A 27,883-nucleotide genomic window follows, 5' to 3' on the forward strand; every position below is an offset into this window, starting at 1 on the left:
TGTCTCCCAAAGCAGCTCACATAAGTTAAAAGAGAGGAGGAGCAGGAGCTTGTCTGGAACACAGGGCTCAGCAATTAAGGTAAAAGAGTCATATCATCACTGTGCTATTTTTGAGTTGGTAGATTAGCTCCGTTCTTCAGGGATGGAGATTTGAAAGTGAAGGGATATCCCATGCTAGGCAGAAAGACACATTGAGCCAGAGGAAAGTTGTCACTAGATTTTATTAGATCAAGTAACAAAGAATCAATGCAAAAGGCATACGTGTTATTCAAGTGGCTTTTTAAATGAGGTGTGCAGGTCCACTCCCGATGCACACATAAAAGAAAACAGTTTCTGTGCATTAGATTCATGAAGTCTGTAAGCCTCCCTTTTCACAGTCCATTTGAAATGCTTACGAACAACCCAAGGCGCTTTAATAAGATTAATAGCCGATTCTTAGAAACGGGAACTCGGGCAAATCTCCGATGCTGGCAAAAAATGTAGAAATATTGTAAAGCAAGTCACTTCGGACAACTTCCCTGGATGGCGAGCCTCTTTTTCATCCTTGGAAGCCTATTGTGGTGTCTGGAAACTCACCCCACCCCGCAATAGGAAAGGCTTCTTACAAGCCTCCCTATTCCGACAAAGATATCAGATGGAGGGGACAGGACTTCCTACAAGTTCCACCCACTGCACAAAACACACAGAGGCAAGGCAAAGGGGAGAAACCAGTATACAAAAGTGGGGGGGGGGGGCTCAACTGCTGAAAATACGCCTGCAAGAACAGGTCTGGCACACATGCTAGTTGCCCTGTTGTTGTGTAAGCCAGGTGTGCAGTTTGCTCCCCCAATAAATCCAGTGCAGAATATATTTATTTGCTTTCATTTCAACCTTTTGACTTCAAGTCCTGCCTTGGGGTCTTCAAATGCACTGAGCGAGCAAGCAGCCATGCGTGATTCTCGCTACAAGACTAATTCTGATTCTAGAGCCTTTAAAAGTGCAGGAATCTGCCTTAAGGCTGCAATCTCTGTGCAATCCCCCATACTACTTCTGCTGAAAGCTGTCCCGCTGAAGTGGAGAATCACAAGAGTCAGTGCAGTTTAACCCAAATGGCTTTGGACAACAGTTAACATTTGAGGCCAAGAACTTTGGACACTTCTGGTAAGTTGCATGTTAGCTCTGTGCCAGGATTATTGCACTTATTATGTTGAAGCAAAGGCATTTCACTTCCGCCCCACCCTCCTGTGTCCCAAAGCTGATCCTCTGAAGGGATTAGAAATGTCGATTCCACTCAAGGCAAATTCAGTCAATTGCAGACCAAAAGGCCTGTAGATGTTATGTCCACCACATCTCCAGCTTTCTACACCCAAGCAAGGCGGGGTGTGGGGAGAGAGACACAGAACTCAAGGCTCTGAAGATTGATTCATGAGCTACGTAGTTTTTCACCTGGAGAATACTGGTTATCAACAGCGAATGCAGGAGAGCAGAGGAAGGCAACTTAAGGACTCTGGGGAGCGAAGGAAGGAGGTTAATATAAACATCTGCTCTGGTGATAGGTCTATACTAGTCTTACTTCTATGGCAAACCCAGCTCATGCTTCATGAAACAACAGGCTGCTTTCAATGCTTAGCTCTGATAGGCACCAGGCAGGAAGTTTCCAAGGATGCTCCTCCACTACACACACACACACACACACGCACACGCGCACACGCGCACACACACACACACTCTGGAGTGGCAGATAAGGGCTCTGGCCTCTCTATATATTAACAAGTCAATAGAACCAATTATAGATCTTGGCCTCCATTACTAACATTTGAAGCCTACTCCAGAATGATGAGGCCACAATCAAACCCAGGAACCACCAACCAACCACTGGGTCAGTTTAGTCTACGGAAGCTTATTTTATAGTCTTTGCTACTCATGGGCAGGAGGAGAAACTGGAAAATAAAGCAACACGGAACTGGGAACAGCAATGCTTTCAAGCCAAGGTGTCAGTTTTGGTGCACCACTGAAGACCAGGTACTTGACAGGGGGGCAGGAGATTTCGTTCTCTCTGGCCATTACCAACCATACAATTGGCAAATTTCATCCAAACATTCGGGCAGTAAAACCTCCTGACGCCGTCACAGCTATGCCGAAAGGTGGACGACCAGTAGCAGTGCCTGGGACACTTTCTGGCTTAACCTGCTGCACTTCAGCCGTGCGACTGTGTGTGCAGGTTATCTGATGTTGCACTTCTGTTCCGCCATGGAAGGCAACTGGATAAGTTTATGGACACACAAATCATGATTACACCCAGGGAGAAAGGAAGGGGGCTATACAGGTAAGCACTTAGCAGGTTCTGGAAGCATGATCATGAAGGAATTTGGCACATCGGAATCCATACATGGCTCAAGTTCTAGTAGCAATGTTAACTTTGATCATCGGTGAAAGGCTGGAAGAAGCCACCTTGGTGCTTCTCACCAATTCGCTTGGGCACGGACCACCTGCTTTGTCTCGATCTCCCTCTTGCCATTTGGTCATCACCTTCAGCCCTTTACCTGGCTGACAACCTGAAGACACAAGGAAAGGCTCTTCAGCCTGATCCAGAACGTCAGCTGTGAGATTTTGTCTTTGTTCTCTGGCAGGAAGAGAGAGAAGAAGAAGAAGTAGAAGAAGAAGGAAAAAAGATACTCCAGTTCTTTGGACCTTGTTGGGTTTGAGCACGCTCAAAAGGCAACATCAGAGCAAGGAGTTCCAAGAACCTAAGACCTCGCCATGACCTCCATAATACGTTTGCGCAGGTGGAAAATAAATTCCGTCATGGTGGCGCTCAAGCTTTGGTTGATGAGGTAGCGGGGAAGTCGGCCCTGCAAGAAGAGACGAAGGATGAAGCCAGAGAAGCATCTTCAACTCTGATACAGGTTCTGAAGCTGCAGTGGTCTGCCTGGCCCAAACTGGCACCATTTCTCAGGTCTTTGCCCAACATCCCCTTTGTTTGGAGATACCACTAAATGAACCCAAGGCATCCAGTGCTAAGCATGTGCTCAACCACTGCTCTCTTTAAGCTGGGGCAGTAGAAATGAACAAAGGAATATAGGAAGCTGCCTTATGTTGAATCCATGCATTGGTCCACCTACCTCAATGTTGGTTCACACGGACTGGGCAGTAGCTCTCCTGGTTTTCATAAGAGAGCGCTTTCCCTATATCTACCTGGAGATGCCAGTGGCTCAACTTGGGGTTTCTCCACATGCAAAGCATGCAGTCTACAATGGTGCTATGGCTCCTCCCCTTAAACCATAAGATTAAGAGAATGCTACAGAGAAAGGAACCACAGAACTGAGCAATTTCTGATCCCAGCTGGCAAGCATGATAATCCTTAACTGTGTCAGTGGGTTGTCAGTCACACCGCAACATTTTGTTACAGGTAACACTGTTATGTTAGGTATATAAACACCACAGGATAGTATTACTACTACTATTACTACTACCACTACTACTATATTTATTAAATTTGTACATTGCCCCTATACCCATAGATCTCAGGGTGGTTCAACGTAGGGTTTCCTTAAAATCTTCCTCTTTCCTACATATTCCTCTGTTCAGCACCTCTCTTTCATCTCATCAGGTCCAAATTATATCCCCAAACAGGGCACTCATTGGCTAGCAAAGCTATGCAATTGGTCTGATTCTGCATTCTGGAGGGAGAGCAGCCCTTGCCTCTTACTTGGACCGTTCTCCAAGGCACATCTTGATCCTCAGCAGTACAACCACATACCACGTCCATCAGAGGGGAGCAGGAATAGATTTTAATGGCACTACAGCATCTGGGCCACATTGCCATTTGATTCACGTGAAAAACATCTAATCAGGACCCAGGACCCAGAAATTTCCAAGGTTTGAGACCTTGGACGTGACAACGAGCCATTTAAAAAGCAAAACACAACAGTGGTAGAGCAGGAGAGAAATGGTCACAATCTGGCTCATTCAACTGAAAACACTCAAGGACAAGACATGCCTTACCTTGAGGTCTGTATTGAGTATCCAGAACAAGGTACAGAGGTTCGGGTTAGTGGGACATTTCAGAGCAACGAAACCACCTGGACCATTTTCCGCCCTGGAAAAAGCCAACAACGGGGAGAGTTGTCACAGCAGAAGCAATTTAATAGCTGGCTATTACCTAGAACAGATGTGTGGAGCCACATGCCCAGGAGCTGAATGTGGCCCTCTGTGTCTCTCCACCTGGCCCTCTGGACTCCCTAAGCCATGCCCCCTCTCCCCTGGCTTGGCCCGGAAGTGTTCTTTCCTGATTGGAATGTGTCTTTGAACTGCGACCCTGTCTCTCGCTTGTCTGGCTGGAGAACGGAAGAGTTTTGCAGAAACCTGGCTTTTTCATGGGTGGAATATCTGCAAGAGGCATACCCATTGCCACATCTACTTTTGCCTGTGGCCCCACCCCATCCGCCATCATACAGCCCCTGGAAGGTTGCCCATGAAAGAATTGGGCTTGATATATAAAATCCTGTGCCCAAAGCAGTGTACTCTGAAATCATGAAAATATCAAGCACATACCAATTTCCCCCGTCTTATGAGTAACTGAATTCCCCCCATCCCCCGATACGGTTTTAGAGCCACACTTTTTTCAGTCCTCAGCACAAAGAAGATCCTGGCAGGCCTCCTCTTCCATAAATGAGACAGAAAACCCCCTCCCTGAGCACTTTTCTGAAGATGCTGCTACATGCAGCAGGGGTTTTATGGCATGGGCCATAGAGGAATGGGTTCTTACAGATACCTTGGGCCCAGGCCAGGCCATTAATAACGTCAGAAGCCATGAGCATCTGTGCATGTGCTGCATTTTTATGGGAGTGCCTCAGTTCCCATTTAAAAGAGCAAGCTCCTGTCTTGCTGGAGGAGTGTGTTTGCTGTCACCGAAATCAAGTTTTACAAAAGTAATCCGAAGTCATCCGTGCACCCCCATCCAAGGGAAACTAAACCCAGCTGTGTAGTGCCCTTGGAACTTCTTGCCTGGCAAAGTGGAAACCAGAAAGGCAACAGCAGTTTAGAGGGAATGGTGTTTGGGAGGAGAAGAGCAGGGGGCAACAGGTGTCATGCCTGTTCAATTTCAGTGTGTGGACACCTGAAGTAGAAAACTCATATTTTCAACCACTTCCCACGCATTTCAAATGCTAGAAATCCAATCAGCTTGATCAAGACAAAGAGACAAGGAGCATTGTATTTCATCATGTGCATGCGATGTGGGGAATGTACGCTGCCCTTCTCACAGATTTCCCCCAACAGCTACGCAGATGCTGAGCTAAAGGCCAATGACTTTTTAATGCTATTAGTCAGAAAAATGAAGTTGGTGAGCAAAGACACCCTGGCTGGTCACCTGAGGCAGAGGCTCTGAGAATAACAAAGGAGGCCTTGATGCTCGGGCAAGGGCTCTGCTCATCACAAGACAGCAGCTGGGAGCCAAAGTTGGACTAGACACCCAGGAAGCACTGAAGAACCATTTCGTTGAAAAGCTGGTTTGAGTGGACACCTCAACACCTGCGACTTCCCCAAGGATCAAGGGTTACTGACTGTCAGTCACATGCAAAACACCTTTCTTGTTTCCCCATCCTCGTGAAACCTTCCCCTACTGTGCTATTTAGCACTGAAGAGCTCAGGTTTAGTTCTGCAGAAGGAGAAAGGGAAAAGGTGCCCTTTCCCCTTTGCTTCCTCCTAAAACTTCCCCATACAGTACAGGGAGGGGGATATTTTAGCCCTGTGGTGCAGGTTCCTCTGAACCTGATGTCCACCTCTCCAGGATACTAAACAATCAGAGGTTTAGCCAGGCTAATTCCCTCTCTCCCCACCCCAGCTTAGCATTCTGCTGGTTCTAGAAGACATTCAGTCCTTGGTTAACCAGGTTGTTAATCCCCCCCTTTTAATTTCTATTTCTAAATATCTGAGGAGTCCCCCTAAATTATGCATAAAACTATCATATAGTTTCATGTTGTCTCATTTCACATTACATACTAGGCTACCCAGTTTTAGAAGTATCCAAGGTCTTATTTTCATTTTGGGAAGTGCTAGTGTAATTTGCATTGTATCTTGTCCAGGTGGATTGCCCATGAAACTTTTTATTTTTCAGAAATTAAAAGTCAAAGACTTATGCACGATTTAAGCCAGTGCATCGGAGGAAACCTACAGGTAATAAAATAGATCAAAGCACCATCCATAGGACTCTTTATACCTGACATATTTGGAAGTAGGGGGACGTGCGCTGTGAACTGTTGCCATCCCTGATGAAATGTACCGGTCTCTCCTTCTCTCAATCCGACGCACATTTATGAAGTCCCTGGGAACACAAAACAAGAGGTCACCACCCTCCTTTAAAAAGAAAGGACTGTCAAGGGTCGAGGCCAAACCAGGACTCACCTGGGTGACACAACGCCAGCAGCAGCACCAGCTGCTACATCATAGGATACAATTGTGTTGTCATCAATCCGTTGCAAGATCTGTCAAGAAAGAAGAAAAACGAGATGCTTCCCTCTACCTCTGCTGTCATAAATCTATCTAAGAAAACACAGTCTCTCTCTCTCTCCAGGAATGCTGCCTATGGGAAATACAGAGACCTAATGGGAAATGTTCAGCACCTTCACAAAAACAATTCCCAGTTACATGGCGGGGGGGGATTGTGATAGCATTTGGTTCAGTTGAGCGCAGGGCTCCGTGTAGGACCTTTGACATCAACTAAGACAGAAGGACTCATGCTTGCAAGAAAACAAAATCTAAAAGCTGCACCACGAACAACCTTGCAGAATGCCACAGAGAGCCTTAAACAGGGTTGGGTTTATCCCATTAGATGGTTTGCGCTTCTAAATCATTTTGCCACACCTCAGTTCTGTTTCAACTAAATGTGAAATTGTTTGCCCTGTGTGCCTGCTCCCCCGCAGGCACTTCAGGAAGAAACCCCACAACACAGTGCAGAAGTAGCAACCCATCCCTCAGCCATGCAAATGGTGTCAAACTCCCAAGGGGCAAAAGCTTCCCCGTTCATGCTAAGAAAGGTGAAACAAGGCACTCAGTGGCAGCTTCATCACAAGCAGCTTCTGAGGAGCTCAAGGAAGTATGCAGAAACTGTAGGACAGGAAAAACTTGAAAGGTTGCCACGTCCAACAGAGATCAAGGAAGGACCTCAATATACAATCCACCCTAGCCCAAAACTTCCTCCCTAAGTGGGAAACACAGATAACAATTTACAGCGGTGAGAGATGCACATACAAAAGGTTTTCGTTTGTTCCTTGTTTTGCCCCTCATCAAAGACTAGAGGAGATTGAGAGTGACTAAAGCCAGGAGTTAAAATTTAGGGATAAGTAATTAGCAGCTGAGTTTGCCAAGACCTACCTGGCATGCTAACAAGGTTTTATTCCACAGGACCATCTTCTCCGGCTGAAGAATCATCTCCTGGTAAACTATCTCGGCAGGACACTGTAGAATTGCCTGCAAGGGAGGGAGGCTTGTTAATCGCCCAGCTCTCTTTTACTAGCTCTGCCCTGTCCCTCTGAGGAGGGTTCGCCTACAAAGTCCCCCAAGGGATGCAAAGGGAACCTAGCTAGGAAGAGCCGACAAGCAGCCCTCTCCCCCCCAAAAGCCTCTGAAGAGTCCTAAAGAGCCTTGAATATGGGGGAAAGGGGCAGTAAGAATGGATAGAGGGAATAAATGAAAATGGATGAAAATGCCATATTTTTGCCTTGTGGTTTTTCCTACGCCTTGCAGGGCATGGGGATGCCTGCATGGAGGATGCAAGAAAGGTCACTGAAATGAAGACTCCTTTGATGTGTGAATTATGGGGGAGCATGTGGATGTATGGCTGTGACTTTGGCCTCATCCGTTGCTGGCAAGCAGACCATAGTAAATAATGCCAAAGGGACTTCAGACCCTGGGCTGAAAAAGGTTCCCAGCCCAGCCCTGATTTGTTGAAAAGGGAAGACCGCTGCCACCCAAGTTCTCCAACGGGGAAGTTTTCCAAGAGGGATGAAATTAACCCAAGCCAATGGAAACTAAAGGATGATCTCTGGGAAGCTTAGTTACCCCGTGGCAATGGTCTTATTTCCACTGGGCAGCACACATTCCGTGCTCCCAGAAAATGAAAACACAAGTTCAGTTCATGCTTGGCAAAGCAAGTGGAAACAAAAGTTTGTTTCGCTGCTAGAAGCAAATTAACATTCATCCCCCCCCAATATCCCCAAAGAGGAATCCAGACAGAATGGACGGCTGCCTCACCCGTTCTGCTTCCTCTCCCCCAATCCTACAAACAACACTCCTTCCAGATTTTAATTCCTGTGCAACAGCCTCCACCCTCCATCTCTTTTTAACTGAAGGTGCAGGAGGAAGACTGCGACTTCTGCAAGTCATCGGCTTCAGAGGAAAAGTCAAGGCAACTTACCTTCAGGATGAACACCTTGCCGTAGAATGGCATTTCCAGAGAGTGAACCGTGTCGCCAAACTCCTGCATGAGAGGGGTGGAGGGCACATGAGTTCCCCAGCGGAAGGCCAGAGCTGCTTTTGTGCAGCACTGCGAGAACTTCCAGCATTGAATTAGGCCTCTTGCCCATCGCTAGGACACAGGGCTGTTTAAGAGCATGCTAATATTCTACCCTCTCCTCTAAGCGCCAAGTTCCAGTGCTGCTATCAGAAGATGCACAAGTTCAAGGTACAAACCACAGTAGGAATAGCAAAAGCAGGAATTGCAAAAAAACACCCCACCAGGAATAGCAAAAATATGCATCTTAAAAAAAAAAAAAATCTCAAGAGGGGAGGAGGGTGTCGAGTCACACAATTGAAGCATTACTTCTTTTTGAAAATTAAGTCATGATCCTAATTTTCTATGCTGTTTAGTTGCAGAACAAGCTTTTAAGTGGTGTGCAAAATAAAGACAGTACCGCTATTTCACCATGTGGGGGAGGCATTTAAAAGAGCAGCTACTGAAAAACAAGGCTCTCTCATCTCATGGCAAGGCTCCCCAAGATTCTTAAAAGTAAACATGCTAAGGTTACGCTCAGGGAGAGCCAAACAGCCCTATCCAGCTTAAAATAGATGATTACTTCTTTTCGAAATCTGATCAGAAGACTGACACCGCTTCCGCCCTCCCCCCTGCAAGGGCGATAAGTCATCTTTCAGGAACCATAAACTTACACTGCATCTCTCAAATGTCCAGTTCTCCTCTTGGGCTAAGATCTGGTCGACCACCTCCATTGCTGCTTTGCCTTGTTGGATGTATTCTCTTTCCTAGGACAAAACTAACAGTTAATTCATTTCCTATGACAAACAGTCCACAGTTTAGGGATAAAGCACCAGTTCCACATCCTCTGAGTTGTATCCAATGCTGGTCCCAGGCCCCGCCTGCACTATACAGTTGAATCAGCACCATCCCACATTAAAAAGTCATGGCTTCCTCCAAAGAATCGTGGGATCTGTAGTTTGTTAAAGGTACTGAGCCATTGTTCCCCTTGGAGCTGTAATTCCCAGAAGAGGGGAATAACCACTCTGAGAACGGTAGCTCTTTTGAGGGGAATAGGGGTCTCCTAACCACTCTTAGCACCCTTAATAAACTATGGTTCCTGGGATTCTTTGGAGGGTAGGCAAGTGGTATGATACCGCTTTAAATGCATAGTGCAGATGAGACTGTACTCAAGAGTTGACCCACTGAAATGAGTGAAACCAAACCTCTCCATCAGCCTAACACCCCCCTCCCCAGCTCGCTTTCAGTGTTGCCTTCCTGCTTCTTCCCATCCCCACCTGGCAGCAGAGGGAGAGCTGCTGCAATTCAACTAGGTAAGTATGTAAGCGTGGCTTATGATATATAAGTACTGGCTGTCGTGCAATTGCTCGCATGGAGTGAGCAGCAACTACCTCCAGGCAGGATAAGGACCTCCCAGGATGCAGGCAAGTACCCAAACCACATCAACACTGACCCATAAATTCGAAAAAAACCAATAATGGTCTGGCAAAAGTATAATTGTAAATGGACTACCAATGTTTTAAGTGATTCTAACACTGCATTTCTGCATTGTCGGAACCTTGTGGTGAAGGGCAGGTAAGAAATCATAAAAGCAAACAAATGGCAATGTAAAAAGCGAATTATTTGGGATGCTGAAAGTGAAAATTCAGAGTCAACTGCTTTGGATTAATGCTGCCCCCTGGTGGCCAACAGGAGATGAGAGCAATGTACATATCATGAAACAGACTTCTCTAATATTTTATTTACACACACACACACACACACACACACACACATATAACCTGACTTCCAGAAAACAAAGATTGGGATTCTGAGAATTCTGAAGTATTTCACACTCTCCTCACATAGTTTGAGGGTAGTTAATCAATTTGATAAGCTAACTATAAAAATTTGTTATAATCAAGACTCCAAGGCTGCATGTCGGTTAAAGAACAAGAGAAACAATCCATGTTTTTCTGGCAGTCATCTGAACCTTTACCAAAAGACAAGGAGGAGAATGTTCATTGTGTGCATGCATGCATCCATGTTACCTAAAATAACACAATGGATGCTCTACTGTTGTGTCTGCAGTTGCACTGCAAGCCTATCTAAAATTACTGATGCCTGAAGGCATTGAACAGGTCGATTCCGGAAACCAAAGTACATTGGGAACATAAGCGTGGGAATTATATTATAGTTACTATGAAATGTGCATGCATTAAAAACAGGAACACAGCGTGCAGAAATGAATCTTATTTAAAGAAGCTTTTGGAAGAATGCATGCATACACAAAAAAATTGTGCATAAATAATAATAATGTCATTTATGAAATTCAATTATTGCTTTTTAAAAAACTGGTGACTGGGTGTGAGTACATACAAGCAGCACCTAACCACTACAAACCACCTGGAGCTAGTCTTAAGCCTACACTGGTTTCCTTTACCCATCAACCTGGCTGCCAGAGAAGACAGTGGGCTTAACATAGATCAGGGGCAAATGAAGGCTGAGAGACAGTGGATTAGCTGAGTTACCCCAGCCTCTTCTCATAGCCAAGCCAAAATTTAGACCAGGGGCTTTCTGGCCCATGCGATTAGCCATTACGCTACACATCAGCCCCTCAACAATGCATTACCCCTTCTGCTAAACCGAGTAGGTGCCTGTGATAACCATTTTGGTGGGCCACGTATGCTGCTGAAACATTTATGGAATGTACCCTGCGTGTTGCGAATGAAAGTAACAGCGTTCAGACAAGGGCTTGTGGCTAGGGACAACCCTCCTACGCCAAGGGAAACAAGGTCAAGGTCTATTAAACCCTACCTGTAAGGCATGAATGAGCTGTAGGAAACAATTGCGTTTGCGAGATGCCGTCCATGCAGCCCCCACAACACTGAGGTGTATTTCTGACCACACTAGCAATCTTTGGAAACTGAGGCTTTCCCACCTGATTGAAAGCAAATGCGAAAGGGGCTGCTCAGCTCACATAAGGCTTGGCCAGTGGCATAGGAAGGGGGGTGCGGTGGTTGCGGACTGCCCCGGGTGTCATCACTGAGGGGTGTGTGTGACAAAATGGCAAAAATATGTGTTTTATAAATAAATAAATAAATAAATAAATAAATAAATAAATGGCTCACAACACTTTAAAAAAAACCAAACTCCTGCACCCACTGCACGCCCCTTCCTACACCACTGCAGGAACACTCTCTCCTTGAGTGATTTCCAGAAACCAGAAGCACTGCTGCCTCCAACTTTGCAGACAGAGCACAGCCTTTATGGCTAGTAGCCTTTGACAGTCCTCTCCTCCACGAATCTGCCTAATCCAGAGGCGTGGTTAGGTGAGGCAGGGGGCACTGGGCGTCACACTGCAGGGCCTGCAGCGTGCCTGAGCCACGCATCTCTCCTGTGGGGGAGGCGGTGGGAGGACTGCCTTCAAGCTCCGTGTTGCTTTTTCGAGTCTGCCCACCGCCTCAGCCTCCCTACAGCTGAGGGGAAGGCTGTGGAGAGGCTCCACGCAGCACGCCCTGCCTTGGCTTGCCTTGCCCTCATGGGCAGCTGGCTGCAGGATGCACCGGACACCCGAGCGGCTAGCTATGCCACTGGGCTTACCTGGTCAGTTAATGTCCTCTTTCCCAAAAGTTCATCATCCGAGTCATCTGATCCTAGAGAACGAGGGGGGAAAGGAAATGTTTAAAAGTTAAATGATGGGAGATCTGGAAGTGTTAAGCATAGGATACGAAGCAGCATTGCACAATTTCAAGGCTGTTTGTTCACACAAGTTCATCTTTAGGAATATCAGGCATTTACTGTCCGTTGGCTGCTGAGCAAGATTCATCTGATGGCTGGAGCATGCCAGAGTAGGAATTACCCACCTCCAGGCAGCCAATTCTCCTGGGTTTCTGCCTGAGTCACTGATCTTAAGTGTGCTGCCTGACTGGAAGGAAGCCCAGAGAAGTAATTCACACAGAGATGCAACAGGTAGCCAGCCTCCTTAGAGGATGGACAATAGTGCTGCATCTCTGCATTGAGACTGAGTGACAGATCCCAGTGTCACCTAATGCAGATGCAACAGAGTTACGGCTTCCCAATTCAACTTCTGCAGAAGACAAGTAAGGCCAGAACACTGGATCATGCAAGGACGCAATGGGCTCCCTCCTGTGTGGACAGGAATATACAGCCCATAGGACCTTTTGGTCCATGTATTTCTTGCGACACACTACAATTTCCCAGGAATTAGGCTGAGAATTCCTGAAATAACCCTTTGTGCTCTCCCTCTCTCTTGTGAACGAAAGCATGGATACTGCAGAAATGGGGCATAAGGGATGTACATGTTATGACTGGCCCCTTCTTGTAACATAGAAGTTAAGAGAGCTTAGCTGTGCTCAAACAAGCTTTAGGTTACTGCAGCTCAGAAGAGGCAATCTTGTGTGTTTGCAACTTTCATATTACACTCCAATTTCATTGTTCTGTATGGGACAATGACAATAAAGTTATCGTATTGTATCGTATCGTACACATTAACTGACTGGTAAAGAGAGGAGTGAGTTATTATCATTATTTTTTTACTAGTGCTCAGTTAGAGACAGACTTTCAGAAATACATCATACCCAAGTTTTTGGAAGAAATGTCATTACCTGCAACGGATTCTGGAGGGGAGTAGAACTGGCCGTCTGAAAGCGCCCCTGAATAAAGGCGGGGTCCTCGGGCCACAGCAGCTTGAGCTGCCAGGTACCCTGGAAAGAGGAGGGGACGGAAATCAACTCATTTATATTGCATTGCATTTATATCCCTGGCTCAACCTGTGTGACCCCCAGATGAGGGAGGAAAAGCTGTCTGAGAAAGGGCAGAACTGTGCTTGAGAAGAGCCAGCAATCCTCTCAGTACGGTAATTCTGCCTCCCTTAATAAACTGAGAACAATAACTTCATTGAGTTATTTGATGAGCAGCTCAGAATGAAAGACCAGGGAAGTACAAGCCCTGGAGAAAGAGGCAACAGTTGGCCTCTTAAGCTTGAACGGAGTGGAGAACACTAGGACTGGGCTGGCCTCCTAACTTGGTGGCTTGAGCTGAAGATCTGCCCAAGCAGGTATGGGAAGGGGGAAGAGCTAAGCTCAGTGAAAGGAGCACGCAGGTTGAAGCATTTCACTTCCAGCAACTTCAATTTGCAGATTCTCAACCAAGTACTGAGCTTGCAGAAGGATGTTGGCCTGGCATTTTAAATACGTCGGCCCTTGGTTGTCGAGGGAGAGCACCAGAGTCATATGGATCAGAAAGGATCACCCTCGACATCCTTTCCAACCTCATTGTGCCTGCACAAGTTTCTAGCCCTCATGGTTACAGAAGAATACTAGGAAATATCTTCACCTCATTGACTCACTATACGTTTTAAAGCATTGCAAACTCTGAATCACAGGAAGAAAGCCATAATGAAACCTAATCAATGTATGCAGATGAACTTGGGTGTATTCTGAACTTGGACATTTTGTTGCACAACAACAAGGCAGCGCATTGTTGCTTAACACACTCAGACACCTTTGTACAGATAGGCAGATTTATCACCACCCTTTAGGAGTTGGCCAAGCTGCTTCCCCCCTCAGCCTTTCAGCTGGAGACAAGACATGTTATCTACATGGAGAATGATGGCCTCTTTGCCTATCATATCTCCAAAGCAATTAAGCATCTAATCCAATAGAGAGCTTTTTCCTCCAAGCAACCCTGAGCGTTTCCCTAATCCAATCGTAGCAAAGTGCTTGCTTAGTTTTGTCGTCTTTAAACCCTTTTCTCAACATGCAAAAACAAAACAAAAGCAAAACCCCAAAGACACAGAACGGAAGAATAATCTTTTGCATTATTTTGCTTTTTAAAGCTTTCCTCGCATAGGACTAATCTAACATATTAAAAGGCCTTGAGGCATCAGAATGTAGATCCAGCGATACCTACTGTAAATACAGCAACCTGCTTCCATGAACCCTTAAGGTCATCTGCTTTCTGAGTGCTGCCACCCTCACCCCCCTCACAACACATGGGACACAACACTAGCAGGGCTGTCAAAACCAATTTTACCGGGGTAGGAGATTTCTTCCATTCATCCATCCTCACTCAACACAGACTCACATTGCTCTTCCTCAGCCTCTTGGGGCAAGACTTTAAAATCCAGAAACCATGTTTCCAGCCAGGCAAGGACAAAGGAAATGATGGGCAGCAGATAGCCAAAAGCCCCTTTGTTCAGCAGCTGTTGGTGGGGAAAAAAGGAGACGACATGATTCATATGAAATGATCTCCAGTATTTGTCGTGGAACAACTACACCCAAAGCACTTGTAACCATTTGTACCCCCAAACCAGCAAGCAGCCCTGAAGTTTAAAATGTTCCAATTTTTTAAAAAACTGAAATTTTGCATCGTCTTCTTAAAGGCTTGCAATTTGCTCTGAGGTTTTGGAAAGGGACCATAAAGATTTAGAGCAGAACCTATGTTTGCTATCAGCAACTCACATCTGAAAGGATAACTTTCACAATCAGGAAGGCACTGGACACCAATGTAGTGATCTGGAGGGTGGGAAGAGAAGAGAGAAGCCCATGAACAAAGAAACAAGCAAGCAAACAAGCAAGCAAGCAAGCAAACAAACAAACAAGCAAACAAACCACAGCTGCAATTCAATGTTATGTACGTCTCTGAGAGCAAGATAAAAAGTCAACTTCTTACCGCAATGACCCACCAGTGGCGGAGCTTGAGGACAGCATATCCCAGGAGCAGCAGCGAAAACCGGAAGAAAGCCAAGAGCTGATAAGAAGGAACACAAGAGGCAAATCATGAGAAGGCCACTGTGTAGGTCTCAAAAACACAGAGAAGTTAAAATCTCTTTTTATGAATCAATCTCAACTGGCACCAAGAATAGGCAAACTTTCAGGCTTTCACAGGACTCTTATCCAGGTAGGGCCTAACAGGCAAGGAGTTCTGTGAAATGCACAGACTATTGAAGCTGCCTGTGTACTGACCTCATGGCTCCTTTGGCAAAGTCATTCCCCCGCACTCCGCCTGCCATGCCCACCCCCAGGTCTCCCCTTGGCTATTACTGCAAGCGACAATTTTGTCAGGATACTTACAAATATGTCAAAAAAGGACGTTTTAAAGTTGTACTCGATGATTTCATACTTCAGACTCTCCTGGATGCTTTTGGTTGCCTGCAGATTGGCAAGATTAAAGTTAAATAAATTAAGACACACCACAATGCCAGCCTGGGACTTTTTAATGCAGTGCTCCGACCTGTGACCATTTAAAGCCTGCTCTCTGCGAGGATCAGCTGAGCATTCGAGCTCCCACAGAGAGTTCGGTCGTGCAGTTGATCCTACCATGTCTCTACTGCCCCACACCAAACATCACATATGACATCACGTGTAGGGCAGGTGGGAAAGGTTTGGAGAAAACATCCACACAGGCCAAACTGGGATCCAAGCTAGAGGTTCCTCACCCCTGAATTTTAATATGCTGGTGCCAGCAGCCACTGCTTCCAGTGGAATCATAGCATTGCTTTATATTAATGGGTAGGGTTTTCCTGACGCTTAGTTGAGCCATCTGAAAACATGTGAGGTCAGGAATTTTTCCTGCAAGGTCAGATTGGCTCCCGCTTCTGTAGCGTGTAGGTCACTTGCTTGAGTCATCGGTCTTCCTGCCACAAGCTTGCAGCGTGCACTGGTCCAGATTTGTGTGGGTTTCTTTGTGGGCGAGGACAACATTTGGATTTATCCTTCCTTTCAGCCCAACGATTAGAACAGTTCTAAGCAATGACTCACTGCTTATCTCAGGCTTGTTTATCATTTAAATCTGGGACTAACAATTTGCTAACTCAGTTCAGCCTCTGATTTGGTTTACTCCTTCTGAGACCGAAATGAGCTCACAAAGAACCCCCGGATAATAGGAGGGGGAGGAAGAAGAGTTCACTCTTTTTCTACCTAAAGATAAGCAGTAAAACAAGGACTTGCAATAGTGTTAGAAACTCAGATATATAAGCTGATATCGCCAAATGGCACCTTAAACCTGAGTTACAGTCACCACAACGGAATGTCTAGGCACATTTTCTTTTTAGTGAAACATTATTATTCATTTTATTTCTATCCTGCTTTATATTTAAAAGAAAAATTCTCAAAGCAGTTTATAACACATCAAAGCATCAAATAAAATAAATGCAAGCTTCAAGGAAAATATTTCAGATTCTACTCTAAGTGACATTTTGCTTTCCTCAAATTTATCTACCTACTTGAACTAATAGAGCTGTCCCATAGCATAAGTACTCCAGGAAGCCAGTGCGGTGCAGTGGTTAGCGTGTTGGACTGGGACCTGGGAGGTCAGGTTTCAAATCCCCACTCAGTCATGAAGCTCACTGAGTGACCTTGAGCCAGTCACTGCCTCTTAACCTACCTCACGGAGACATTGTAGGGATTAACTGAAGACAGAGGTGAGCCATGTACTCCTCAGAGGAAAGGTGTGAAATAAATGCAATGAATAAGCTCTTCTGCTTAAGAAAGCTGGAGAGGCCAGCCAGATGGAGATGTCAGCTGCCAACCTGGAATCTAGAGGTCTCCACGTGGTTCCAGTTGGACCTGCGCCACTTGCAAAAGGCACCCAGCACATGGCTAATTTCTAAGAGTGATTTGCAACTGGGTGACGGTTAGATATCTGATGGCCCTTCAAGCCGTTATGTGGCTGGGCAGGACAGCCAGATCAGCAGCTCCCAACTCCCTCACACACATACACACATGCAACACAAAGGTCTGAAAGGAGGGAGGGAGCTTCAGCATGCGCAGTCTTCCCTGTGGTCTTGAACCCTGTGTGTTAAGAGCCTGCAGATCCCATGAAAGACTATATATGTGTGAAGACTCCCTCCCTTTAAACGGTTTGCTCTGTACATGGAGATGCCATGCAGAAGGGGCTACCTGGCACGTCCCAACTTCCTGTTCACTGTGTACAATTCCACCATGTGCAGAAACCTTGAATGGGGCTTCAATCTCATGAGTTGCTCTTGGCCCAAGCAGCATCACCACCTGAGCAGACTCACCCTGGGAGCTAACAATACCCGACAACAGACATACTTGTGGGCTGCGATGAAAGCAGCACACTGACAGCTCAAGGCAGAGGCGGTGAGGGGAACCAGCTCGGAGGAGTCTGGCACACTGCTTTCTGCCTGCCTGGACTCTCAGAGAGAGGCACTCCCTGTTTTTTTGTTTTGTTTTAAACTGAGCCTGACTCACTGCCGTTGCTATATGAACATGTTCAGGGACAACCACTTTTGGGACCCTTGTTTAAGCCAAACCCCGGGGGGGAGCAGGAAACCTTATTCACAAAGGCCAGCTCCTCAACTCACGTTCAGTTCAATTATCCAGAGGAGCGAGACGAAGAGAAGATCGAAGGTCACAAAGAGGCAGAAGGTCCGACGCACATCAGAAATGGCTCGCCTCCTCTCGGGAGAGAAGAAGTGGTGCGGGGAGAGGCCCGGGCTGTGGGAAAGAGAGGATGCAATGGCGGGAAGACTCTGCTCCAGGTCACCGTTCTGCAAGCCCCACAGCTTGCTCATCCTCAGGCAGGAGGGTGAAAGGGTTGGCTCTCGCGTGCAGACGTGTCATCCGTGACTCTGTCAATGGCTCATCTGCAGTGGGGGTTGCAGGGGGGCTGGAGAGAAAGAACAGGGAAGTGAGATCGTCTTGGTATTCTGGCAGCAGAGGGAAAAGGGAAAGAGAATGAGATCAAGATCCTCAGCAGGAAACCAAAATGCAGGTTAATGCTTTGGGTGCACGTAGTGACAGCCAAGAAACCGAGTTATTTACACCTCTCAAACACACCATGTTTCTTTTCCCTTTTTTTTTTTTTTTTGCTATCTGTTTTTCTGGGTTGAATAAAAAGGAAGCATGAAAACGCTGGTCTACCTCATCCCAGTTTTTGTTCCTTGAAGCCCAGATGGGAGTTGAGGGAACTGGGCCCTCACTCACAATAGCTGCAACTGTTATATCAGATGGCGGTTCAGAGACTTGGAAGGAACCAAAGGTCATCTAATTCAATTTCCCTACACAAAAGGCAGCAGAGCTGGAAAAATATTTTGCAATAACTAGACTCCAGCAGCAGCTACTGGCCAAGTACCCCCCAAAACCCTATCTGCTTCTCTCTAATTTCTAGCATCTTTGGAGAACACCAGCCACACACCCACCCTACCCAGATCAAAGTATGACAGCCAGATCGCAGGTTTTCTAGATATGTCAGAAGATCCCTGTGCTTTGTTTCCCCCAGAGCTAGGTTCCATAAATAAGAAAGTAGGGCCTGCAGACATATGAAAAGTGAAGCATCTAAATAACATTTCACATATCACGTTTTAAAGATGGAAAAGCAGTTCCCAAGAATGAATATGCACACACACAATTTCATCTCCCAAGCAGTAGCTTTTCCCAGAGAAATATATGACAGCAGCAACTGAGAAAGGATTAGACCTTCCAACTGTAAACTTCCTGCAAGGGGGAAAAAGCCCAACACAATTTACACATGCAAGCGCCCTTTCATATGCATGCGTGTGTCAACTCCTGTGCAAATAAGACTCTTAAGCCACTTAGCTTCAACTGAAGGGAGGGAAATGTCACTTCACATAACTGAGTAAGAACTGGGACCTCCACTTTCTGCAGGAGACCCAAGCGTCTCAAACGAAAGAAGAAGTTCAGCCATCTGTGATTCCTGAATAATACACATCGGTGCCTCTACCCATCTCCTCGCTCTGTGCAGAAGTCTGAACACCACTTAAGCAGCTGTCATAGGATCGCTCAGTAAAATTGCTCATTGCCACCCCCTGCCCAAGTGTATCTCTCGCTGAAAGGCAGAAGAACAAGGGTTTTTCAGAACAGGTATACAGCATCCATGAAGAAGAGAGGTTAAAGAACCGTGGGTTTTGGTCACCCAGGCTGGGGGAAGAAAATTCAAGACTATTTTGTAGGGCTCCCTCCCAGGTAAGCATCCTTAGGATAGGAATGCAGTCTCCTGAAATATAACTGCCTTATTTTGTACAAGTAACACTGCAAACATACCCAGCACTAGAGAGAGCAAGCTGAAAAACTGTTATACCGCATGCTACTTAAGCATGTGTAGCTTGATTTTTACCATCTGAGAGGTTTGGGGGGAGAGAAATAAAAGGCTGAAAAGAGAAACCACCAATTTTGTAGTAAACAAAAGAAACCTCATGTCAAATAACATTTCACCCATTCCAAGAGCGAAAATATTCCACAGAACCATTTTTAATGGCTCTTCCAAAATCATTTTTCCCCCGTTGGAAAAACTGAAAAAAGAGAGTTCTTAAAAAAAGAAGAACTTTCCCCTCCAAAGTATTTTTAGGCTACCAGAGGATAAGACCTTCACACCCCCTTTGTGAACTCCTAAAGGCACCTGTGTGGCCTGTGAGAAATATACTTATGCACAGCCTCCCTCTCCTCCAGGAAACTCTAGGTGCTGAACATAGTCTGCCCCTCCCCCCCATTTTTCCCAACACACCCTGTGAGGTAGGTTAGGCTGAGAGCCAGCAATTGACCCTGCTCTCCCAGGGCCACACTCTAACCACTGCACGGCACTACAAAGAGAATGCTGGGCTAGACCGACATTCTTCTGATCCTGCAGGGCAGCTCTTCACACCAGAAGTTCTTGACTCACCCCTTTCTTCTGGAGAGTGTGTTAACAGTAGCAGTGTTGTTCCTCCAGCATGTGACTGAATCATTGTCAACTCAGCTGGATTGTTTTGTTTTTCATTCCCCTTGACTCAGTTCGGTCCCTTTTGACATTGACGCTTAGAAGACAATCCAACTGTTTTAGATTATGCTTTATAGGATTTTTAAAAATAAAATCCAGTTTTAAAACAAGCAAGCAAGCAAGCAAGCAAACAAACAAACAAACAAACAAACAAACAAACAAACAAACAAGGTTGCTATCTGTGGTCTAGAAGACTGGGTGGGAGACTGGTTTCCAAAGAGGTTGAAAACAGATGAGCATGTTTGCTCTCTAGCATCTCACCCCACTGCTTGAGGAACAAGCCTGTTAAACCCCAGAAGAGCTGAGTTGAGGACCTGAACAGACGCAATTTTCTTTGGCAGCATAAACAAACCAACCAAGTATATCTGTTAAGCAGAATATGTTCCTCTCTCAAGTCTCCACTTTGTTCATAGGGCAATGCCACTGACAAGGGATCCGAGGGCAGGTGAGAGTTATCCTGAAGGCTGATTCACTCACACACACATATAAAGTGGCACCTCGGAAGTCGAACAGAGTCTGTTCCAGAAGTCCGTTCGACTTCCAAACATTCGGAAAACAAGGCACGACTTCCGATTGGCTGCAGGAAGCACCTGCAGCCAATCGGAACCTGTACTGGACGTTCAGGTTCCAAAGAACGTCTGCAAACCAGAACACTCACTTCTGGGTTTGCAGTGTTCAGGAGCCAAAATTTTCGACTCTAGGCGTTTGGGATCCAAGGTATGACTGTATACACAAATAGCAGCAATGCCGAACCTCCTACATGGGAGACACCTGGGGCTTGAACTTTCTTGCATCAACTGGAAGACCACACACATGTTTAAATGTGACTGCCACAATAGCAAACCCTTTTCTCTCTTTTCCGGGCAGGCCTAATCGCAAGAGCGCCACCTTCCATCTCTTCTTTGCGATCACTTGCTAGGCAGGTGTTAGTTACTCCTATTAGCATAGTTCTGACTGGGCTTGTTCTCTTGTCTCCCAAAGAAGGGAGTTGGGGTGGGTGGGTTGAGGGCTGTCACCACAGCTTCCTGAATGAAGATTGATGAAAGTCATTTTGCTAAGAGGAGCTGCACAACAACTGTAAAGATAGACGCGGTGCTGCTCATTATCTAGGCTAGAATCTATCTGCCTGCCTGTGGGAAGCATCTGCCTGTGTTCCTGTTTAAACAAGGCAGATCTGGGTAACAGCCACTCTTTACGTTTCAAACACGGGGGTCACTCATTGCTTCTTCATCCTAGACGTAGCTTAACAACTACAGACAACAGAGCCAGTCTGCAACCTTCACCTTCAAACTGAATAAAAATGCAGGCTCGCACCTTCAACGGCAGGTCTATTTTGCTCTATTTTTGATGTCCTTATCCACACAGCCTCTGCTTTGGGTAACATCCTGCCTGATCATGCATACCGGAGAACTCAAAAGCTTGCAGCTGGCACACCATTTTGCAACGTTTTGGTTGGCCATAATAAAGGCGTTGCCCAACTGTGGACTTGAGGGCTCTGCTTCCCTAGCTTACATATCAGCATGGCTGCCTTTTGTTGTTTTTTCCAGTTGCCCCTACTTCTGCCAACATATAGAGGCAACAATTTAAAGCCACTTAAGATACTACTATGACTGATGAATTAGCTTGCAGAAGCTGCTTGGGAAGGATTTTCTCTCAGTTGGCTAAAACCTGGTAAATGTCATCGGTTCTCAAGCCAATCAACATTCATGGAGGGATGTGTAATTCAGACAACCAACATTTCCCCATAGAGGGGTCAGCAAACTTTTTCAGCAGGGGGCTGGTCTACTGTCCCTCAGACCTTGTGGGGGGCTGGACTATATTTTTAAAAAAGAAGAACGAATTCCTGTGCCCCACAAAATAACGCAGAGATGCATTTTAAATAAAAGCACACATTCTACTCTTGTAAAAATACCAGGCAGGCGCCACAAATAACCCAGAGATGCATTTTAAGTAAAAGGACACAATCTACTCACATAAAAACATGCTGATTCCCAGACTGTCCATGGGCTAGATTTAGATGGTGATCGGGCCGGATCCGGCCCCCCAGGCCTTACTTTGCCTACCCATGAGCTACAGCACGAAGGAACGAAATTACAGTGCAGAATTCAGAGCTGGTAATGGTGATGAGGAAGGAGAATCCAGCAGCTGTAGCAAAGCCCCCGAAAGGGCTTAAGTGGAGCCCAAGGTTATCTGTCAAGGCAGCCATGAGTCCCTGATCCTGCAACTGAAGGAAAGGCAGGCAGGAAGGCAATCAAACTGTGTTCCAGGTTCAAGGTTCAACCCAAGGATGGAACTGAAGGATAAGCAAAGAAACCTCTTGAATATGAATAGGCAGATGCGGATCACATATTAAAACCAGATTCCTATTAAAGGTTTCTGGTTAAGGTTGTTCTCTGGGAAAACATAGTTTGATACAGTTTTTCAGCACACAACTGAATTGGAAAATTCAAGAAGTCCAAAAGCCAGTTAACTATGTTCCAATATGCATATTAGTTCAACAGCAGATCAGCTTGAGCTGGAATTTGCAAATATCAAATTTGACTGGGGGAAGAGGTGGTTTTGGAGTGGCTTGAGGTCTTTCTTCTAGGAAAAGATATGAGCCATGGTACCTGCACAACTGTGGTGCAAAATTTGGATGGTTTACGGCACAATTCTACCAATGTTGACTCAGAGGAAGTCCTATTGAATTAAATGGGGCTTACTCCCAGGTAAGTAGGGCTATGATTCTAGTCTTCAATCAATGGGGCATATTGCTGCATGCAACTGTCATGTGGGATGTCACGCCACAATTATCCTGCATAGGTTTGTGTGACTTTTTTCAACATCCCACCCAAAGATGCCCTGAAGGTCCAACTTTTACAAAAGGAGGCTATGCAATTACATTCCTCACTGCACAGCAGTCCACTAGCTATCACCTGCAAATCTGAGAAAAACAAGCTTTGGGACAGTTGTGCTACTGAGTCTGGCAGTTTAGTGGTATGCCCCAGGGTTTGCATCTACAAGCCAGCCTTAGTGGATTGGACCTGTTTAAGAAATCTTCCCTGAACCCACCATTATTACCTGGGCTTTGTATACTTGCTTTCTACTTCCTCCCTGTACTTTTCCATTTCTTCCATTTGCTAGCAGATCTACTGCTGGTTTGTTTGTTTTTTAATGTTACTCAGTGCCATTGTTACTCAAGTCCTCTCTTTGCTAGTTCCCAGCTGTAGTCAAGGTTTGTTCTTTTTTATCAGTTTTTTTTTTTTAAAAATCATTTGATTCCTCTTCAGCCTACAACGTCAGCATAAAAGTCTCAAGTTCCCTTTGGCAACTCTGGAACATTTCCTTCAAAGCTACCAACGCATCACCCAACAAAATAACCATTCCCTTGCTATTTCTGTCCTGCTTTGCCGACTCAGTGAAGTGATAGAGAACGGTGCATACGTGATTCAACACCATAAAAAGTGCACGAGGCAACAATGCAGAAACTAAAGGTTAAATACATAAACCAGCAGAAAATATAAACCCACTAGTATGCCAACTAGGAAGCGGGCAAAAAGTATGATCAAGAACACACATTTAAAACTTTTAAGAAATTGAAAGCCTATTGAACAACAACAAAAAGTCTTCAGCTTCGAACGAAGCGTCATCAGGAAGGTTGCCAAATCAATCTTCTGGGGTAGGGCATTCAGCAACAAAGAAGGTCTTATCACATACTCCTGCTATACTAGTCACAGATGTACAACAAGGCCTCTCCCGTAACCTTAGAAAACAGCCATGTGAATATGGCAAGAAGCAGTAGGCAGCCTTTCTCAAGGTAGGTGCTGGATTCCTACTCTGGTCAGCCAGCAAGGGAAGGCTAGCCTAGAGCAGAGGTTTTCAACCTTTTTGAGTCCATGGCTCCCTTGACCAACTCCATTCTTTCTGCGGCACCCCTGTGGGGCTCAGGAGCCCAGATATGTCACGCCTTGCCTGCAAAGCTGGCAGCCTCTCACCCTATTTTGAACCCCCTCCCTTGTGGAGTATTCCCTCAGTGTCTTCTCCTCAAGGCAGAGCTGCGAGAGGGCATCAGAGGAGGGAGGGGGAAAAAGAAAGAAAGAGGCCAGTGTTGCTTGCAGCACCCCTGGCCATCATTCAAAGGCACCCCAGGGTGCCATGGCACACTGGTTGAAAACCACTGGCCTAGAGGAGTCTCGGCATCTTGGTTCTTTGCCATTTAGGGCCTGTGCAGCGTAATCTTTTGTATGTTTACTCAGCAGTTCCATGGGACTCCCTTCCTGGTTAGGTAGAGGATTTCAGCCTTAAAAGATAAATAACCAGCGATCCAAACTGAACCGAGAAGCAAATGAGAAACCAGCATGGATGGTACAGCAAATGACTCATATGCTCTCAATAATTGGTCGAGGGCCAACTTCAGCCAGCAACAGGAGCATTTTTGGGGTAAATAACTTTTTTATTTATTTTGAAGGAAAAAGACTATGAAAACATTTCCAATTTACATACACAGGGTATAACACGACAAGAGCATTCTCAGACTAGGCTGGATTTTCATTAAGAACACTGACCTGCTCAAGCTGCAAGGAGACAGCAAGCCTGGACACTTCCTGCAATCCCCATCCTCAGAGGCCACTATCCCAACCCAGGCTCTCCTCAGACCCCACCTCCACCCATCATTTGCCCCTTTCCTCCATCTCATCACCAGCTCCTCACCTACTTAGCTACTTCTGTAGTTTTCCTCTCCACACAGTTTAACCAATTTAATATCAACACTTCTCTTATTGTTCCCATGGGGTTCACAATGCACAATGAGGCTGGTTATCCAAATCTTAATCAGTGGGATTCGGCTAGTAGAATTCCCTTCCCTGGTATCTGTTTTCAACACCCCACCTTTCAACCAAAGGAACATGTACAAATAGCAGAAGTTTGTCAATAAGATCTTAAACTTCTTTGCCTAATTGATCTCAAATCCATTTAGCTTCAATATATATTTATAATTATTACACCTTTCTGACTCAGTTGCTCTCTCCCAGTGGATGAGACAAAAATGATGCTGAGAGAGGGAGAACAAGCTGGGAAACAGGTAATTTAGGGTAGGCAAGAAAAACACAGATTGACTTTGTCAGAAATAGCATCCCTGCCCCCACACTTCTGACTCCTTTTTTAGATTTACCTTGTTCTGCTAGGAAGAAGGCAAAGTCTTTGAAACCTGACCTCTCCTACACAAGGAAGCAGCACTCGCCCCACACAGGCATGCTATCACGTAAGTTAGTGTGTCATACTGGGACCTGGGAGACCAGGGTTCAAATCCTCACTAAGCCATAAAACTCACTGGGTGAACTTGGGCCAGTCATCAGTTCTCAGCCTAACCTACCTCACAGGGCTGTGAGGATAATATGAAGGGATGGAGACCTCTTTGGAGGAAAGATACATTTAATAATGTAGCATGTTGGTTGAGACACTAAGCGAGGGGTCAGCAAACCTTTTCAGCAGGGGGCCAGTCCATTGTCCCTCAGACCTTGTGGGGGGCCAGACTATATTCTGAAGGGGGAAAAAGAGAACAGATTCCTATGCCCCACAAATAACCCAGAGATTCAATTTAAACAAAAGGACACATTCCACTCATGTAAAAACATGCTGATTCCTGGACCGTCCGTGGGCCAGATTTAGAAGGCGATTGGGCCGGATCCGGCCCCTGGGCCTTAGTTTGCCTATCCATGCACTAAGCAATGATCCAGGAAGCCTCTCACCCTCCTCAGCAGAATCTCAACTCTGCCACAAACTCACTTAATTGATCCAAGGCAATCTATTACAGTGGTACCTCGGGTTAAGTACTTAATTCGTTCCGGAGGTCTGTACTTAACCTGAAACTGTTCTTAACCTGAAGCACCACTTTAGCTAATGGGGCCTCCCACTGCCGCTGCGCCGCCAGAGCACGATTTCTGTTCTCAACCTGAAGCAAAGTTCTTTACCTGAAGCACTATTTCTGGGTTAGCGGACTCTGTAACCTGAAGCGTATGTAACCCGAGGTACCACTGTATTCTTAGCCTGAGCTCCCATTTGCAATATAGTAGCAACAATATTGATCTACCTTACTGAGTTCTTATGGCAGATGCCACTTGTGCTACTTGCTTTACATCTGCTAATTCCTTGACACGTGCCAAGCCATTTTTGTATGCTTTGATTGTTACTCATCAGATGATCTCTGGGGACATTCCTGTCTCCTGTACATTTTAAGGAAAATAAGCACTTCTCCTTTCCCCAGTCTACTAAAATTTCTCTTCCTCTTACCCTTTCATTGCCAAACACATGCATTAAAAGATTCTTTCAATTTCTTTTCATTGTTTCCACCCTAAAATCACATGCGGTCAGGCTCAAGCCTACATAATAGTTCTACTGTCTGACCTGGAAGTCTTTATGTGAATAAAGACAGCCCTGCTCAGAAGAACTATAAAGTAGGTGCTTATACACATTACAAGTGCTACATGGTGACTGAAAGTCCCATATACAATCATAGCCATTAGGAGGCCTTAGGCGAACTGCTCTATTCCAAAAGAACTTACACTACAATAATTCTGATAAATCTTCTAGGTAGCAAAAGCCTAAAATGGCAAGTGTTCCAAAAGTTGCAACCTTACAGGGTTGATGCAAGGATGACTAAAGTATGAGCACTATAATTATAACTATTTTTATTAGAAATACTATTTGGTGACAGTCCTTCATTTTAGGCAACATCTAGCTTCTTCTCTCTTTTGTTTTTGCCATTTTCCCTCCCATGGCAACATCTAGCTTCAAAGTAAGACATAGAACTATGAATCAGCAAGTCCCCAGTCCAAATCTTAGATCCACCATGAACTTCATTATGCCAAGCCTCAGTTCCCCATCTCTGCAAATTTGACCCCACTATTTATTTCCCTTGTACTGCCATGCACCTGTAGCTGTCAACAACGTGCAACACTTAAATCACCTGATGAAGTGGGGGATGTAGCCTGGGAAATCTCAACCCACAATAAACAAGGTTAATCTTCTAAGGCACCATTATTTGTTGCAATAGACCCAAACCTGCAACAATGTGGTTTTTATTTATCATAATTTTTATTATTATGACAGCAGCAGCATGTAGGTTAATAACATTGCAGCTATGAGACTCAAGAAGCCCCCAGGAGAAATTTCACCTCAGGGCCACAGCAGAAGTAAGCCACCATGAATACACACATCTTAAAAGACCCAAAACTACAACATGAGGACGATTAATACTGACCTACCTTACGGGGTGTTGTTAAGGATTCCTGACCTCATGCATGTGAACCGTTTTGAACACACCAAAATTCAAAGTATCAATTTTCATCCTAACAATAATATATATCTATATGTATATCTATATATAGATATAGATATATAGATATATAAAAATGCCCCAATTTTCACGAGCCTGTCTTTCTTCTTTCCCTACGAGCACCTCATCCTACACTGCAAGGCCGGGCTTCCCCCATCGCTAGACGTTTACCTGATGGGCCACTGCCTGCCCAAAGGCCTCAGCCTTCCCTCAGCAACAGGAACAAGGGATGGGGGGCAGGGAGAGAAATAGACGGAAGTAACCGCCACTTCGGACAGGACACTACTTCCTATCACGTGATCGCAGCGTGACCTGGAAAAAAAAACAAGCCGGCACGCGCACCCTCCCTCAGTCAATTC

At 45.6% G+C, this 27,883-nt stretch overlaps 2 protein-coding genes across 2 annotated transcripts in view; both read right to left on the minus strand.

Moving 5' to 3' along the window:
• ERBB2 (erb-b2 receptor tyrosine kinase 2) overlaps window positions 1-8,083 on the minus strand; it is a 128,659-nt gene extending 120,576 nt beyond the window's left edge. The window contains exon 1 of the mRNA XM_053363080.1: window positions 8,078-8,083. The gene's annotated coding sequence lies outside the window, so the exon portion shown is untranslated. The remainder of the gene's footprint in view (window positions 1-8,077) is intronic.
• On the minus strand, window positions 204-27,883 carry STARD3 (StAR related lipid transfer domain containing 3). The gene is made up of 15 exons (XM_053363081.1): window positions 27,696-27,883; window positions 17,802-18,106; window positions 15,547-15,624; window positions 15,146-15,223; window positions 14,935-14,988; window positions 14,558-14,675; window positions 13,078-13,176; window positions 12,053-12,105; window positions 9,145-9,237; window positions 8,396-8,458; window positions 7,354-7,449; window positions 6,385-6,464; window positions 6,200-6,304; window positions 3,985-4,078; window positions 204-2,831 (listed from the first exon to the last, which is right to left on the minus strand). The coding sequence occupies exons 2-15, from the start codon at window positions 18,009-18,011 to the stop codon at window positions 2,727-2,729; spliced, it is 1,326 nt and encodes a 441-aa protein (XP_053219056.1). The 5' UTR covers window positions 18,012-18,106; window positions 27,696-27,883; the 3' UTR covers window positions 204-2,726.

This window comes from Podarcis raffonei, chromosome 13 (assembly GCF_027172205.1).
Source record: "Podarcis raffonei isolate rPodRaf1 chromosome 13, rPodRaf1.pri, whole genome shotgun sequence".
In the NCBI taxonomy this organism is placed as follows: domain Eukaryota; kingdom Metazoa; phylum Chordata; class Lepidosauria; order Squamata; family Lacertidae; genus Podarcis; species Podarcis raffonei.